General features: G+C 44.0%; 1 protein-coding gene across 1 annotated transcript in view; it reads left to right on the forward strand.

Moving 5' to 3' along the window:
* hydin (HYDIN axonemal central pair apparatus protein) overlaps positions 1–17133 on the forward strand; it is a 1234740-nt gene that overhangs the window by 893702 nt on the left and 323905 nt on the right. Inside the window, exons 47-51 of the mRNA XM_068049816.1 lie at positions 1066–1704; positions 2760–2975; positions 4866–5077; positions 8164–8346; positions 10227–10346. Of these exons, the coding sequence (XP_067905917.1) occupies positions 1066–1704; positions 2760–2975; positions 4866–5077; positions 8164–8346; positions 10227–10346 (1370 nt within the window). The remainder of the gene's footprint in view (positions 1–1065; positions 1705–2759; positions 2976–4865; positions 5078–8163; positions 8347–10226; positions 10347–17133) is intronic.

Below are 17133 nucleotides of genomic sequence, written 5' to 3' on the forward strand. Positions count from 1 at the left end.
GAATTACATTCTTTGGGTTTCAAGTTCCTGAATTATATTCCTTCAGTTTAAAGTCCTGGAATTATATTCCTTCAGTTTAAAGTTCTGGAATAACATTCCTTGGGTTTAAAATTCTGGAATTACATTCCTGTGTTCAACCAAAATGCACATTTGTAACAGTGGTTGTCAGATTCCTAGCCTGCTACTCTGACGTGGGCTTGAGGCCTAGGAAATGTTTTAGAAGTAAGGCAACTTTGTCATCTTCTGCCCCTAAAGGAGCAAAGCAGCACCTCCTTCGTAATCTTCAATCCCTTCTGGGATTGGTAGCTTTCTCTTGTGAAGTCTTGTGACTTTCCTCAAGGGGATCGATGTCAGCTGTTAGGTTTTGCCGTTTCTGCCGGGTCTGTCAGGTATCTTTATGGGTTGAATTCCTGGGGTAGCACAGGAAACACCTCAGACTGCATCCAAAGCCACTGCTGAATGAACTAGCCTGCTTCCCACTGACCAGTTTTTGGGTTGGAGCTGAAAGGGAGAGGAATTCCAGTGGATCTGGGTTCAGCCCCAAATTCCTGCCCTCCAAAAGCAAATCAAATTGCTTGGCCAATTGTGGAGTATTGATTTAAATATTAAAAAATCAAATATCCCAATACTTCCCTTTCTGCAAGTGCAGGAGGTGCAGTCATGGCAAATGTTATGTACTGGGAGAAGGAAGGTCATTCCCAAGCCTTTGGGATTAGCAACTCACCAAATCTCCTTGGACACCACCTTCCAAACCCATGACATCCACCACCTAAAAGTACAAGGGCAGCAGGTGCTTGGGAACACCAAGCCACACACCATCCTGACTTGGAACTATATTGCTGTTTCTTTACTTTTGCTGGGTCAAAAACCTGGAACTCCCTCCCTAACAGCACTGTGGGTGCACCTATACCACACAGACTGCAGCGGTTCATGAAGGTGGCTCACCACCACCTTCTGAAGGGCTACTAGGAATGGGCAACAAATACTGGCCTAGCCAGCAATGCTCACATCCCATGAAAGAATAAAAAAATGAAAATGTCGCTTTTGTTATGTATTTTTCTACAGAGCATGAATGTTTCAACAGTGAAGTCTGATATCCCTGAAGGAAAAGGCACCATTGCCGATCATTATGATTCATTTCACACAGATCGTGGTGAAACAGAGGAAGGACAGAGAAAGAAAAAGGGCCGAAGCAATCATGCAATAATGGATAGGTCTGATTCAATCCAAGAGGATGTGCTATTTAAAAGCCAGGAAAAACTGCTTTTCCAAAGATTTCAAAGGTATGAGCGCAATCAGAAGAAAATTTCTCAAATTCTGGAATTCTGGGATAGAACGCGTGGAACCATTGTCCTCCCAGCATTGGATGATAGCCAAAGCATGGGAGATGAACATTCTGCAGAACGGCCTGCGCCCTCAGGAAAAAAGGGTAAAAAAGATCGACATGACAGAGCCGAGAAAGAGAGAGCCGAGAAGGACCGCTTGGAGCGAGAAAAGGCTGAAAAAGAAAGATTGGGAAAGCTGAGAGAGGAGAAAAGTGTCACATCTCCACAGTCTGATGTCATAGCTGATGGCGACAGCAGGGAAAGTACAGAGAAAGAAGTTGGTTTGGGAGTGCCACAGATCAAGCTGCCTGTGGCTGACCCAGAGGACTGCTATGGGAAAATTGTTCTGGACAGTGGGAAAGTACCATCAGTTGAAGAGGTAAAGATACAAGCAGTAATTATATATAGCATAAAACCATGTTTAATAAATCACTAACATTCTGGGACTTCTTCAAATCTGCTTTTACACTGGACCGGCATAATTGTTCCAAATCTCCACAGCACGGTCCCTTTTTCTACATCTCTGTTAGGCACCAGGGGTATTCTATAGACCTCCTAATGGTGAGAGAGACATAGAGGAGCAAATCTGCAGGGAAGTCACAGAGATGTGCAAGAACTATAGAGTAGTGATACTGGGGGACTTCAATTACCCAAATATCAATTGGGATAATGTTAGAGTAAAGGGGAATGAGGAGGAAGAATTTACTTTTTACTGGCCTTCTCAACATGCCCTGCCACTTTCAAAGATTTGTCTACATATATCCTCAGATCTTTCTGTATCCCCTATAAAATTGAACCACTTTGTTAATGTTGCTTCTTTGCATTCTTCATACCAATATGTATAAGAAATAGGATCAGGAATGTCACGACAACCATTCATTTATTTGGAAGAAAATTAAAAGTGCATTGATGCAAGGTGATCTTAAAGGAATTGTTATCCACATAATGCTGAGTGCTGAAGCTAGGCTCAATGCTCCAGGTTAGAATGGAAAACCAGAATTTCCAGTCCTGATTGCAATCAGTGACTCCTGTAGGAATGTGCACATATGAACATCGGGTGGGGACATTGATGTCCACTCTGCTGGAATAACCTGCAGATGTACACAACTGTGTAGGCTCACATATATAAATGATCAGATAGGTGACGCATCAAAGCTTGCAAGCAGCCATGAAATTCCCATCTGCAAAAGTCAACTCTTTCAGGAAAGGCAGAGCGAGATCTGGGATGGGAGGAAGGATCACTGGAAACCCCCTCAATATGATAGCAGGATCACTGGATCTGGATAGGAGTGGACAGAGTGAGAGAGAATGGCACTTTCCCCAACAGCAAGGAAGAATAGACAGTAATAACAGCAAGATTTTGAAACTTAAATATGAGTATCTTTCCTCTTCCTTTATACCTAAAGAATTTTGATGTTGCTTTCTCTTGCATAGGTTTTAGATAGTCTGGGCCAGGGCCCAAGTGGTCCCCCTATCCCGCCCCCTGCCCTGTTTGCAGTGGTGCGATATCCTGTGGAGCGAAGACCCACTTCAGGACAGGATGCACTGAGTCACTTCTTGCTTTTACCTAATCCAGAAGAAGGAAAATTGTTGTTTGAGGATAAGAAAGAACCTGAACCAGAGCCTGAAGTTGTGGTTCTGATTGTTAAGGTATGTCTGGCAGCAGAGCACAGGTCTGAGCTAAGTGAAAGAAACTACATCTAATGTTCTCCATGGCAAGTACTAAATACATTCTTGGGCCTTTTTGACAAGATGCCGGTCTCAGCCACAGCTCAGAGGATAGCATTTTCACCTGAGTTTTGGGTTCAAGCCCCACTCCAGAGATCTCAACACAAGATCTAGGCTGACCATCCCAGTGCAGTACTAAGGGAGTGCCTCACTGTCGGAGGCAATGTTCCCTCTAAATTTTCCTTGTACTGGGCGGGCCACAAACTCCTCTGAGTACTATCTTTTTGTCCATGGGCAGCTTATATTTTAAAAGTCACTTAAATTTCATGAATTTGTGAGTGGCCTGTTTATTTCAATGCATGGTATGTTCCCGATTGCTTGAAGGCCGTGCACCTTAGTGGAAATATTACTCTCCTGCCACTGGTCCCATTCTACTTCTCCTCAAAACTTCCTTTTCATCTCCACCTCTTGCAGGTCCCAATTCATCTCTCTCTAACAGGTCACATTAAATATCCAATCTCACACGTCCTAATCCACCTCCCCTCTAACAGATCACGTTATACTTCTACTCTCATTTATCACAATCCACCTTTCTTCTCGCATGTCCCATTCTACCTCTCCTCACACATCCCATCCTGCCTCCACTCTCACATGTCCCATTCTAAATCTTGGCTCGCTTCGCAGTTGTGGTGTCCCTCTCCTCACATCCCATTCGACCTGTTCTCATGTCCCTCCTATTCGACCTCCTCTCACTCATCCCACACCTGGACTGTTAGCCCCCCTTTCCTGACACAAGAGTTCACACTTTCAGTAGAGATTATGAAATCGAAAGGAGTGGGGAGGATGCAGAGAGCTTGAAAATATTGACAGATTATAAACAACTTTAAAAATCCATTCATCTTGTTAAACAATGAAATGAAACTCACATAGGCCCAGTCAATCTTCCATTATCCATTAACCTCGACAGTTTCAATTAACCTGCGGTTTCCAGGCTCATAAATGTGGCTCAATCAATGCTAAAAGTAGGTGTTCATTGGCCATTCTCCATATACTTGATCAATAACCCAATCTGCATCATAAACCTGCCCATCAGAAAGCATTAGGTAGTTATTGATACGAAATCCATTGATCAACTTCATCCCTGGCTGTGTGCGTTCATCTGTCCGTGACTGGCTATGACCACTGGGTTGTGACCTTTAGTTGCTGTGAGCCTTTCTGGGCCATTCGGCTCCAGGTTGAGTCCTGGCACATTGAGAGCTGCTGAATGGGGAGCAATTCCAAGTCTTACTCTGTTGACCAGCACTTTCATCCACCTCAGCCCTTCCCCTACCCTCACAGGATCATTGGCTACTGGGGAATTTTCTCCAGTCTCTCTCCATCCCACAATACTTGGCCAATGAATCTGGAGCACTCTCACCTTCTGCTCTTCTCACCACTGCTGCAGAAAAATCTAAGCACCCATGAGGCATTGTGGACCATCCACGACAGCAGAAATGCATTCCACCACAATCTGTGACCTCATGATCTGCAATATCTGTCACTCTACCATTACAATCAAACCAGGAGACCAACCCTGGTTCAGTGAGGAGTGTGAAGAGCATGCCAGGAGAAGCACCAGGTGTACCTAAAAATGAGGTACTAATCTGGTGAAGCTACAACACAAGACTGCAGCAGGTCAAGAAAGTGGTTCGTCACCACCTTCCCAAAGGGAACTAGGGCTGGACAATAAATGCTGGCCTTGCTGATGACACCCACGTCCTGTGAACAAATGAACAATAAGTTCTTTCTTTTATTTGAGTTGTGTAAGGGTCTGCAGTGTCTATCAAAATTGGTTGCACAAATCAAAACATAAAAGGAAATATTTTGTCACAGGAGGAGCCACAAGTTCAGCACAAAGGAAAATCTAAAAAAGACAAAACAGACAAAGGGGAGACAGAGCGTGACAAGCGTCGGTCCGGTGGTCACAAAAAGAGTCGCCGTGATTCCCGCTCTTCACTTCTTTTGGGTGCCCCATCACCTCAATCTGAAGCTGACCACAGCAGTGTTATGGAGGACACAACCAAAGAAGATTTCAAAGTTGTCAGGTAAGTTACATAGCCCTCATTTGCATGGAGGAGCATTTCATTTCAGATGTTTATATTGGTAGTGAGTCCTCTTTCATCCACTAAAATCTATGTTATATTGTATAACAGAAATGTCTTAGGCAGAGGGTGTCACAGTTAAATTGATTGTATCTCAACTTTTTAATTATATTTTGATTTGTTTCTTTCTCTGCTGGAGATGTTGACTTTTGCTGAGGTACAGTTTAAAAGATGACAGGAGCCTTCTGCTATCTTCTCCAAGTGGTGTTTCTCCATGTGTACTTCAGCAGTCTGTGGAGGGCATTGTGTTTCAAATAAACTGACAGAAATAATGGCAAATACAGGACCATTAGAGACATTCAAAATGCAGTTGAATGCTGAGACGGAAAATTTAAGATAGTGGAGGGTTCAATTCCATATGGTATTTTTCCATCCTAGACTTCTCGAATATGTTGAGACTGATAATAGTAGCCCTCAATGGTGCGATGATGTTTGGAAGGGTGTTTAATACTGGAAAGAACTTATCTGACTGGACTTTTAACTGCTGGTTACTCACCTTCCTCAGGAGATTAGGGATAACCCACGACCAGGAAAATAATAACTGGTCAGTATAATCCAGAGGTGGGGAACCCGCGACTCTGGAGCCACATGTGGCTCTTTAAAATCTAGGGCTGGATTTTATGATCCTGCAGCCGCTTGCAAAATGGCAGAAGTCTCACATGTGACATCAGAGGCTTCGCCGTCGCAATTACGAAGCGGGCGGCCATTTTGCATAATGCAGATGGCCGTTCCCCCCAATCACGTGGCGGGGGCAGCAATTGAGACACCATTCACTGCATCACCTGATGTTGGAGCAGTTGCTGGCGCCATCTTTAAAAGGCTGCCAGCCCTGCATATAGTCTCTCTGAGCATTGAGCAGCAATACCTCTGTTTTGAATTCAATCTCTCCATCAACAAACAAGCTGCCAGGCAACCATGTCAGATGTCAGAACAAGGGTGACCTCACAGTTCAATGATGCCTCCCTGATGTTTGTCAATTTTTAGAATCATAGAGTGAGATAGCACTGAAACAGGCCCTTCGGCCCACTGACCATCAACCACCCATTTATACTAATCCGACATTAATCCCATATTCCCTACCACATCCCCATCTTCCATCAATTCTCCTACCACCTACCTACACTAGGGTCAATTTACAATGGCCAATTTACCTATCAACCTGCAAGTCTTTGGCTGTGGGAGGAAACCAGAGCACCCGGCAGAAACCCACATGGTCACAGGCAGAACTTGCAAACTCCACACAGGCAGTACCCAGAACTGAACCTGGGTTGCTGGAGCTGTGAGGCTGCGCTACTAACCACTGCGCCACTGTGCCGCCCCCCCAAATTTTGCTCTGCAGAATGCCTGTGGTGGCTCTATAGTCTTCACAACCATACCAATATTATTTAACCTACCCTGTAATGCCCCCCACCGACAAACACAGACTATACATTTTTAGAGTTCCCCCTCTTCACACACAACCCCTTGCAGAGTTGCCCCCCCCCCCACCACCACCACGCACAATCCCCTTGCAGATTCAACATAGTGACAGTGTCCACTGCAAGCCCCCCTTCCGCTAAAAAATGACAGTGAAGTTACCTTGCTTTTCGAGGCAACGGGGACTCTTGCCTCAGTGGTGCACGCTGCCATGCCGCTGCAATCTTTCTCACAGCAGCCCATGATAATGACCCAGTGGGGCTGCGATTCCCCCTGCCCCCAATCACGTGGTGGGGGCGGTCTCTCCGGCGACGGCATCGGCTGCCTGTACGCAGGCATTGGTGCCATTTTTAAAGGGTAGCCAGCCCTGCCAGCTCAGATATATTTTTTACGTAATACTGCCCCCCACAATGTGCCAAGGAGAAATCTATCGCCCCTTTCCCACCCCCCAATAACAATTAAATTCAATATTTGCCTTCTCCCCACCCCCAAAAACACTTAACCTTCAACACTTGACCTTTCCCTCCCCAAACTGAACAGAGTGCAAATGTCAACCCTTCCCATCATCCCCTCCCCTAATGATGTAAATTTGACCCTGTCTCCGCCCACTGCACTAAAAATCATAAGCTCCCCCCCTTCCGCACCACGGTGGCATCTGCTTTCCCTGGACAGGAAGTTGAAGGTGTGTCAGTGCCGAGCCCCACTTAGAAGATCACGGCTCGAAGGTAAGATCACAGTGTATTGGATTTAAATTTATTCGTTTCCTTCATTTAAATATGATAATAAGAGTCCCATCGTCCAGCGGCAGAGCGGCCACCACAGAGCTTGGTCACCACAGAGAAGATCGGGCCAGGCACTCCCGGTGTCAGATTCTAATTTTTGAAGCTGCAGTAAAATGAATTTGTTGTTTGAATCGATGCATCTCGATATGGTGTTTATAATGTGTCATGTGTTTAAATGTAATATAAAAAACTTTAATATAACATTTAAGAAAACTCTACGAAGGAAACCAGGGTTTCGGTTATAAAGTTAACAAAAAATTGAATTCTGCCTGGCAATTGTTAGCAAAGTTCAAAAACTTTGCCGAGAAATATCCAGCTAGAAGTGAAAGAAAACATGCCGTTATGATTCTGCAGCAAAAAGTTTGATAAAGCCAAAGGCAAATATATGATTTGTGTAGCATCAAGATTCAACTTTGAAAACAAAAATAACAGTTTTTAACTATTCCTGCGATGTAGAAACTGGAGTTTTACCCAATCTATATACAATATTGAAATTACTTGAAATTCAGTAGAAATTGCAATCATTCTTACAAAAGTCAGAGAAAAGTTAAATCAAATGACTTTTTACAGCATCAGATAAGTGATGTTCCTTAGATTCTTATGAACATTTTTTCCTGTTAAGGTATGCTTATGCCTTTATTCAATTCTTTATTTTTTATTGTCTTGCAGCTCCCAATACTTTTTTATTTTAGGCAATTTGAAAACAAGGGTTGCTGATCTCTGGTACAATTGATGGTCCAGATGGCATTCTGTTAGTCCATAATTTATGTTTTTGTTCATCTGGTCTTTGAGAACTTTTCCTCCGATCTATCATTGTAATCTTTCCCACAGAGTCTCTCCATATCGCTGGATTGTGCAACCTGGTGAGGAGGTTGCATTACGAGTGCATTTTAGTTCAGTGACGTGTGGGATGTTTGATCAAACACTGAACTTTGAACTCCTGGAAACACGAAGATGTTACAAATTGTACTGCAGAGGAATCTGTTCGTTCCCAGATATAAGCAAAGATCCCAGGTAGGTTTCTAAGTTAATGGAGCATATGTATTACAGGGGTAGTAATCATGAACTGTGGGACAGTGTAAAGCGTGGCTACCCGACCTGAACCTGACCAGACCCGACGAAATGTCGGGTCGGGTCTCTTTTCCGGGTCCAGCATGTGGGCTCGGCTCGGGTCGGGCTGGACGTGGAAAGTGCTGCCTTGCTCCGGGAAGAATCTTCAAATGAGCATTCAGGACGTCAAGATGCGAAACGTGCAGTCTGGACTCCGCACTCTGCAGTAAAGCCTGGCTACCTGACCAAACATGTGTCGGGTTCGGGTCGGATCGGGTATTTAAAAAAATTAAAGGACTCAGGCCCAGTTCAAGTTTGGGTTGGCTGTTGTCGGGTTGGGCCTGGTTCGGGTTTTAATTTTATACCGGAGCCAGGCTTTAGGACACTGGGCATGCCTATATGATAATAATTATACGTATTAATTGCTTTATGGGGTAACTTTCTTGAATTATAAGTATTTGGAAACCTTTTCTTGTTTGGGAGGCATTAGAGTGACGTTTTTAATGATATCAGGCACAGGTGGTGCAAGAAATTGTTCCACTGTGATTTATTATGTTGTATATTTGTAAATAAATTAACTTGCCCAATTGTAGCATTGTTGACAATGTTATAACCAGTTGAGAAAGGTGTCTAGGGTTCCCTCTCAGCCTTCACCTGGTCTTACCATAACAGGGTTTATTTCAAACACATCGTATTTTTAGCTCCCCCTTGGTGAATCCTTGATCATCGCTTTCCAATTATAAGGCACAGGCACATCGTGAATATTGATACCCACTCCTGAAAATTAGGACAACCCAATTTCTAAGCTATAAATCCTGATTCTAACTTGGGGCAGGAATCAAGTATCAGTGGAGGCAGCGGCAGTCAGCATGAAGCACTGGGTGATTTCCCAGTCTAAGTAAGTATCCATTCAATAAAGCCAATGAAGTACTTCTGAATTGTTGTCAATCTCAACTGGAGTGTACAACCAGCACAATCATTTCTAAAGCTGCAATGAAGCTTAGACTGCTTCCAGTGTGGTCTCCAGAAATTTGGCTGGAGATGTGAGTACAAAATCTGGGCTGTTATTCTAGTGCAGTACCTAGGGAGTTCTGCACTGTTGGAGGTTCTGTCTTTCAGAAGAAATATTAAACTGAGTCCCCATCTGGCCACTCAGTTACACACAAAAGATCCCATAGCACTGTTTTACTGGTCAATATTTATCCCTCAACCAACACCACTAAAAACAAATTATCCGGTCATTGTCACATTCCTGTTTGTGTAGTTTTACTGTGTGTAAATTAGCTGCCACATTTTCTATATTACAACAGTGACTCCACTTTAAAAATAGGCCATTGGCTGTAAAATGCAATGCGCTGTCCTGATGCTGTCAAAGATGCTATATAAATGCAAATATTTTTTATGGGGACAAAGGAGAGGGAGAACTTGGTGAGGGAGAGATAGAGGAATAAGCAAGCTGGCTAAAAACTTACCAAGATAAATCAAAGAAGTCACCAGAAATGAAAACAAAGCAAGTTAAGCACAATAACAAAACTTTTTTGTACAGTGAAAGAATTGTTATTTCCTAAAGGATAAAAATGGTGGAACAATTGTCAATGGAGGGAAAATAATAGAATTGCTTAATGATTATTTTTACAAAGTCATCACAAGGGAGAAAAATACTGTCTTGTAAATGGTCTGACATTGTCAAAATAACAGGAGAAGCTTCGTACAACGAATGATAGTATTGCATGGTGTAATTTCCAGGCTGCAGTAGCTAAATGTAATCTCCTTAAAGAGCGAGCCTTAATGACTGCTTGCTAGGATCTCTGCCCTGTATAGTTATCTGTCTTTTTATTTCCCAGGGTTGTCTTTCGACATTGCATGAAGAACTTGAAGGAGGAGGAAATCCCGAGGAAGAAGTACATCATGAGCACAGGGGTATTTCAGTTTGGCCCACTGCTCTGTGGACTAACAAGGGAAAGGCAAGTAATGGCGTGAAGCAATATAATGGTTAATCAGTATGCAGCTAGGAGCTAGGGTTGCCACCCCTCCAGGATTGCTCTGAAGTCTCTAGGAAATAAAGATTAATCTCCCGAGCACTGCTGCAAGTAACCCAGGGTAAAAAAAAACAGAAGCGTTAGGAAAATGAGGTTTTTTTTAATTTTCTTTGAACATTTTTGTTTATTATTTATAAAAATATTAGAGATGGGGAGAAAAGCTATTTGACTGGGCGAGGCATTTGAAGGCAGGAGATCATGTGATGAAACTTCCAAAAACACCAGAGTTGGCAACTGATCCATATTGTGTTGACGTTTATCATTACTGCAAGATAAAATGGTTTCCTGTTTTTAACCTCTGTATTTGTGTAACTTGTGGAGCACTGGGGCCGAAGAGATATTTTTTAACTTATATACCTCTGTAGTTTGCACTGTTATTTTCCTGGGACATACATCACTTCTTGGCCAAGCTGCCTGACTACACTTGCTGCCTACCAACAGTCCCATTGTGAGCTGACCTCAATGTCCCTGGCATGGGATAATGCTGGGCACATAATTTGGAACAGTAACTGGCGTTACAGAAGCTAATCGCCCTCCTTGAGGTGTATGTTGTGCTGCCAGCCGCTTCTGGCACAGCTTTGCAGCACACCACCTTCAGGAGAGCACTTGTGCAGGAGTCTGTGCAAGCACCAGAAGCAACTGAATGCATGCTACAATGATGTCATACAGCCCAACTGGCTGATGTAATGCCCATTTACCAAATTTGGGCTCCACAAGTCCATTGGATGAATTCGCTTGTCACTCACAAAAGATTAAGCTTTCAGCTTAACACTAGTGTTACTTAGAGGGCCAGGCACCTAACTTGCAGGTAAGGTAATTTTGAAGAATTTATGCTAATGCAAAGTGCCTGAAGTTACTCTGGAGTATTTTTCGAGGTGTTGTGGTGAGTTCCTGCATTTGACATGGAGTGCTGCTGCAACCTCTCAGGGAGCACGTGACCTGTCCACACAAAAGCTGCAACATGTATGGGGGCTGCAGCTGAAATTTCTGTGGGTCTGCAGCAGGACAGGAGTAGAGACTGGGGAGAGGTCACCCTCTGCAAGATACCCTTTACCAGCTTGGAACCAGACTCCTCTATGTTCCTTGACAGTGGCAGGAGGCTGTCTCGCAGGCCAGCCAATGCACCCAGCATTTCGGTGTGCATTCCCATCAGTGATCTGCTGTATGCTACCCCATTAAGGTCCTCATCTGAGTCGCCTGTAGCAGAACCTGACTGAGACCTTGCCGTCCGGTGAGCTGGCAAATGAACGATCCTTTACCTCTGACCTGGCTGCAGCCCACTTGTGCCGGATGACTCACCACATGCAGATCTCAATTCTATACTAGGCTCTAAGGTGCATGTAGTGCCAGCATTTAAGCTGGTGACTGCGTCTGTCAGATCTGGTGACAGGGCCTGTTCATAAGTGGTGTTGTGTTGCTCTCTCCTCCTCCTGGGGTGACTATGGCTGGGCACATGGAAATTCTTGAGTGTCTGAAAGCAGAAAATCAGAATGCCTTCTCAGGCAGCCCCATGATGCTGAGAACTATCTCCTTCTTAGGGCTGAGAAGATGCAGATGTCCTTGCCCCCCATCGATTGTGCCACCTTGTCCTGCAGGAGAGAAGGAAGAATGTGGTGGTGGTGTTGTACATTGTATGGATGATGTGCCTGCCAATAGTTGAATAGCTGGATGTATGTGGAAGGTGGCTAGAGGTGAGTGTGAGGCTAGCAACATTAGTAAGTGTGTAAGGGTGAAGTAGAGTATTTGGATGTTATGTGCGAGTTCTGAGCGCTAGGGACTGCTGCTGGCTAACTAATGGGGATGTGGTGCATTGAGCAGCATGAGAGGCTGGTGAACTGTTAGGTATGAGATGTCATGTGAAGATGCATTTGCTGACCTTGACTGCCAGATGAAGCCTTAGACTTCTTGTGGCACTGTTGCCAGGTCCTCAGGTCCAGATGCCAGGAATTGGCATCCCTGGCCACCTGCACCCAGTCCCTTCTGAGGGTTATCCTTGAGGTTTTCCTGGTCCTCCATGGAAATATGGGGTCTTTGCTCCTCATCCTTCACTCTAAGGCTTTCAGTGCCATATCCGTGATCCTGGAGCCCCCTCTCTGCTCTGGCGTTCCATTTTCTTTCTTTAGAATTGCAGCAATAGTATTCAGCAACAACCTCCTGTGAGTCAGTGCAGCTTCCCTTTAAGAGGTCAGATTGTCTTTCAGAACAGGAGACTGGCTGCTCCACCTGCCATCAGCACAACACTGCTAGGCTCCCTAATACCTAATTCTTTTCTAACCTTTGCCAGTTCTGATCAAAGGTCACAGACCTGAAAAGTTAACTTTGCTTCTCTCTCCACAGATGCTGCCAGACCTGCTGAGTATTTCCAGCACTTTTTGTTTTTGTTTCTGCTAGGCCTCCTGCTGAGTGCAGAAGCAGCTAGCAGCATGGGAGCTGCTCAGCACAATGCTACGATCAGGTAAATGAGATGGCAGCACCAAATTTGTGTGCTGTCCACCTGCACCGGACCTGGTCCGGGCAGGTCACAAATCATGCCCCCATGACAAAATAATGGCACAATCCAATTTTTAGCTCTCTTCCTCTAATTTCTTCTCCCTTCAGATGGTAGGTGCCTGGCTAATTCTGTTTGCCACCTTCATGTGATGCATGGTGTAGGTTGGAAACTCAACAGTGTGTAGCAAATGGTGCTAAATCCAAGTACATCAGGACACAAACATTTCTGAGGCACTTCACCATCTTGATAGACCTATTTGTTGTGGGACGACCTTAAGAGGACCACCTTAAGAGCTGTAAGTGAAGGTCACTGGAGGAAGTGATGTTGCATCATGCATGACGAGGGAGATCTGGTTGTAGCCTGACAGAGTGAGAAGTGTATTAGTGTGACTCCTGCAGTAGCTGTATGTGTATCTATGTTATAGTTATAATAAAACCCACATTTTCTTTGGATTTTAATTGTAGTCCTAAGAGTCTTAGAATAGTTTGCATACCAAAGAAACAAATAATATTACATGGTGGAAATATTTGGGATATATTTTTTCTGAGGACCACACCAAGAGCAAACAAAGAACAGCTAATTGTTGACCTGAAGTGGCTGAAGATTCAGGCAGAAAGCAGTTGGCAGGAGATCCCACAACAGTGTAGTGAGCTAGGCTGCAGTCAGGACCCCAGGAGGTGTTGAAACTCTGTGAGCACAGCAGGCAGTTTGCCAGGAGATCTGAGCTTTCAACTAATCAGGCAGTGGGTCAGAAAAATTTGAAAAGTAGTACAGCCATAACTGCTTTAGTTTTTCCGGTTTTTTTTGCTTCGTGGGCAGGGCGTAAGCCAAGAAGAGTAGGAAGTGCTCAACAGCGCCACTGGAGGTCCAGCACAAAAAGAAAGGCTGGTTGTGGCAGCTACCAGTACTTTAAAAAATTCTCTGGTTTAAAAAAAATCAAACAAGCGATGTAAACCAAGAACTGCTCTCTCAATTTAAAAAAATCAAGTTGTGTTAACAAAGCAGCTGTAGTCTCTCATTCTTAAAAGGGGCAGGACTGAAAGAAACAGAAAACTGTACCTGTGAGACAAAAAAACCTGAGAAAAGTCTTATATCTGGAAAAAACAAAATCATCCAGAAAATGGCTTTCAGGTATCCAGTTATCGACTGGTAGGTAGCAGACATAGTGTCTGAATTTAAACTGGTTCAACAATGAATGAGACTGTGTTTCCTGGATCAAGAAGTGAGTGAACAAGAGAAACAAGCTGTGAAACTCAGGCTCGCCGTGGGCAACGAGGGCCTGCAGCAGATCAATATATCAGATGTCAGCTGAGGATCAGAAGGAACCAAGCAAGCTATGGACATTCCTGGACGAGCAACTGAAGGTAAAGATCAATTTCAGAGTACATAGGCTTGAGTGTATGACCTACGGGCAAAGGCAAGATGAGACCATTGACCAGTTTGTTGCAAGGTGCTGACAAAAAGCTCAAGAATGCAACTTCGCAGATATTGAATTGTCAGAATGGATAATAGAGGCCTTTCAAAAAGACCTGCTAGAAGAAAAGAAAGGACACGCCATAGATGTACTACTCAATGATGGAAGGAAATTTGAAGCCATCGTAGCTGGGCACCAACAGTCACAGGCATTGCGGGTGGCTACAACAATTGGTATGGTAACCAAGGCTGAGAAGTCAGCTAAGCCTTGAGGCAAATGTGGCCTGACTCACCCAATTCACAGTTGTCCGGCATACCAGGACCTGTGCAAAGCTTGTGGCATGCGAGGATATTGGGCAAGGCAGTGCAGAATGCTGAGCTCAGATACTGCACACAGGAATGATGGTAGATCACATGCAGAGAAAACACTTGCAAAACTGCTTGGCAAATGCAACAAAAGATATGCCAATGCATAACAAAAGCCCAAGCAGATACATTAGGCTGGCGGAGAGACAGATTGTCAGGAGGACATAGGTGAAGAATGCACTTGTGTGAACAATGAGCAAGCATTTCACAAAGTTAATTTGGATCAACATGTCAATGCTAGTACCCAATCTGAGGCATTTGCCGTGATAAGGATTGTATGTCCACAGAGGAGTTTAGAGTAAAAATTGACACTGGAGCAAGTACAAACATTCCACCAATCCATATACTGAAGGACATGTACTTAAAGAAATGGGAATCTGTGGTACGACCCACCACAGCTAGGATGACTATCTACATTGGTTCTCCAATCAAGTGCATTGGAACGATAACCTTGCAACGCAGATATGGGAGCTCTGAATGGTTACCACAAATGTTTTATATTGTAGACACAACTGGACCAGCTGTCGCAGGACTTCCGGTATGCCAAGATTTACAAATCGTCACAATACATGAGGTCAGTAACGCACTGAAGATGGGAGAATATATCCAGGTAGAGTGTATCGGGCTGGTCCATGTAAAGGACAACAAAAGTGCTGGGAGCCTTGACACGACAAGGCAATGTGACTGGGAGTCTCTCCTTGACTTCAGTTCATTGCAGCAAGCACCCGGAGGCCAGAGGAATTGCTGGTGATTGGTGATGTTGCCAGTCATAATTTTTCTAAGCTTTCCAAAGAAGGGAAGGTGAAGGCATCATATGACAAGCAGGCAGAACCAGATTTAGCTCGATTACAACTAGAACAGAAGGTCAGAGTCCTCAATCATGCATCGGGAACTTGTTATCCTGCAGTGGTTGCTGGGATATGTGACTAGCCCAGATCAGACCAGGTCCAGACACCCAATAGTGCGGTTCTGAGACAGAACCAAAGTCAACTCAGAGAGCTGTATGGCAACACTGCATGTGACAACCTTGTGGCATCGTTGATACATTCAAAGACAACGTACAGAGGCTATGAGCATGGAGGAAGTCGAGCTCAGCTTTGAGAAGAGGTTTACGATAACAAGATCAGGATGAATAAGCAAACCGCCTCGACATTTTGGAGAGTGTTAAAATTACTTGTAAATAACGTTTTGTTTTAATCATGTATAGTTAGTCCAAACTGCAACATCATTGTATATTGTACATATGTTTCTATCTTTGGAAATAAGGTGGATGTTGTGGAATGACCTTACGAGCACCACCTTAAAAAGCTGTAAATGAAGGTCACTGGAGGAAGTGATTGTGCATCACACATGACTAGGGAGTTGTGGGTGTAGCCTAACAGAGTGAGATGTGTGTTGGTGTGGCTCCTACAGTAGCTGTATGTTCTAGTTAAGTTATAATAAAAATCCACAGTTTCTTTGAATATTACTTGTAATCCTATGAGTCTTACAATAGTTCACATACCAAAGGAACAAGTAATATTACACTATTCTTCTGCACTGTAGAATCATCAAATCTTACAGCACAGAAGGAGGCTATTCCACCCATTTTGAAAGTGCTACCCAATTCTTTCTACTCCCACACTATTTGCATAGCCCTGCACAATTTTTTCCTTTTCAAGTATGTATCCAATTCTCTGTTAAAAGTTACTATTTAATATGCCTTCAGTATCCTTTAAACCATGCACTCCAGTTCATAACAAGTTGCCACATATAAAAAATCTTTTCTCCCTTCTGGTTCTTTTCTAATTATCTTAAATCTGTGTCTTCTGGTTACTGTCCGCCCCCCCACCCCCACCAGTGGAAAGAGTTTATCCTTATTTACTCGATCAAAACCCTTCATAATTTTAAACACAACTTCTAAATCTCCCCATAACCTTCTCTGTTCTCAGGAGAACAATCCTAGCTTCTCCAGTAGACAAAGCTTCATGTATGTGCCAACACAGTACTACTTCTTTTACACTTGGAATGGTAAGTCATCAGTTACTGTAAATTCAGGCAAATAAGTTGCAGCTTAATACAGCTTTTATAATCTGCAAGCCTGGTGATGTGACTTGTCCACTGGATGGAGAACTGGACCCTGCAGCAAAGCAGCCACAACATCAGATTTGATGGTGCATGTAAACAGCTTGGAATTTACTTTGGATTGGATCAAGTTGACGTAAGAGAAATGATTAAGTTGATCTTGATAGATCAGTGCAAACCAGGGCCGGGATTTCACGTTGGGCGGACGGGAGCCAGCCACCGACTGAAAAGTTGGTGGCGAACCCACTTCCGCCTTGCTGGGGATCCGACCCGCATTTTACAGGTCCCCGTGCTTTAGTTGTTCCGAGGCGAGACTTTCACCTGTTTGAGGGAGGAAGTCCTGCCTCATTGAGCTGCTGGCCAATCAGCGGGCCAGCA

The sequence above is a fragment of the Heterodontus francisci genome, chromosome 17 (genome assembly GCF_036365525.1).
Source record: "Heterodontus francisci isolate sHetFra1 chromosome 17, sHetFra1.hap1, whole genome shotgun sequence".
NCBI lineage: Eukaryota > Metazoa > Chordata > Chondrichthyes > Heterodontiformes > Heterodontidae > Heterodontus > Heterodontus francisci.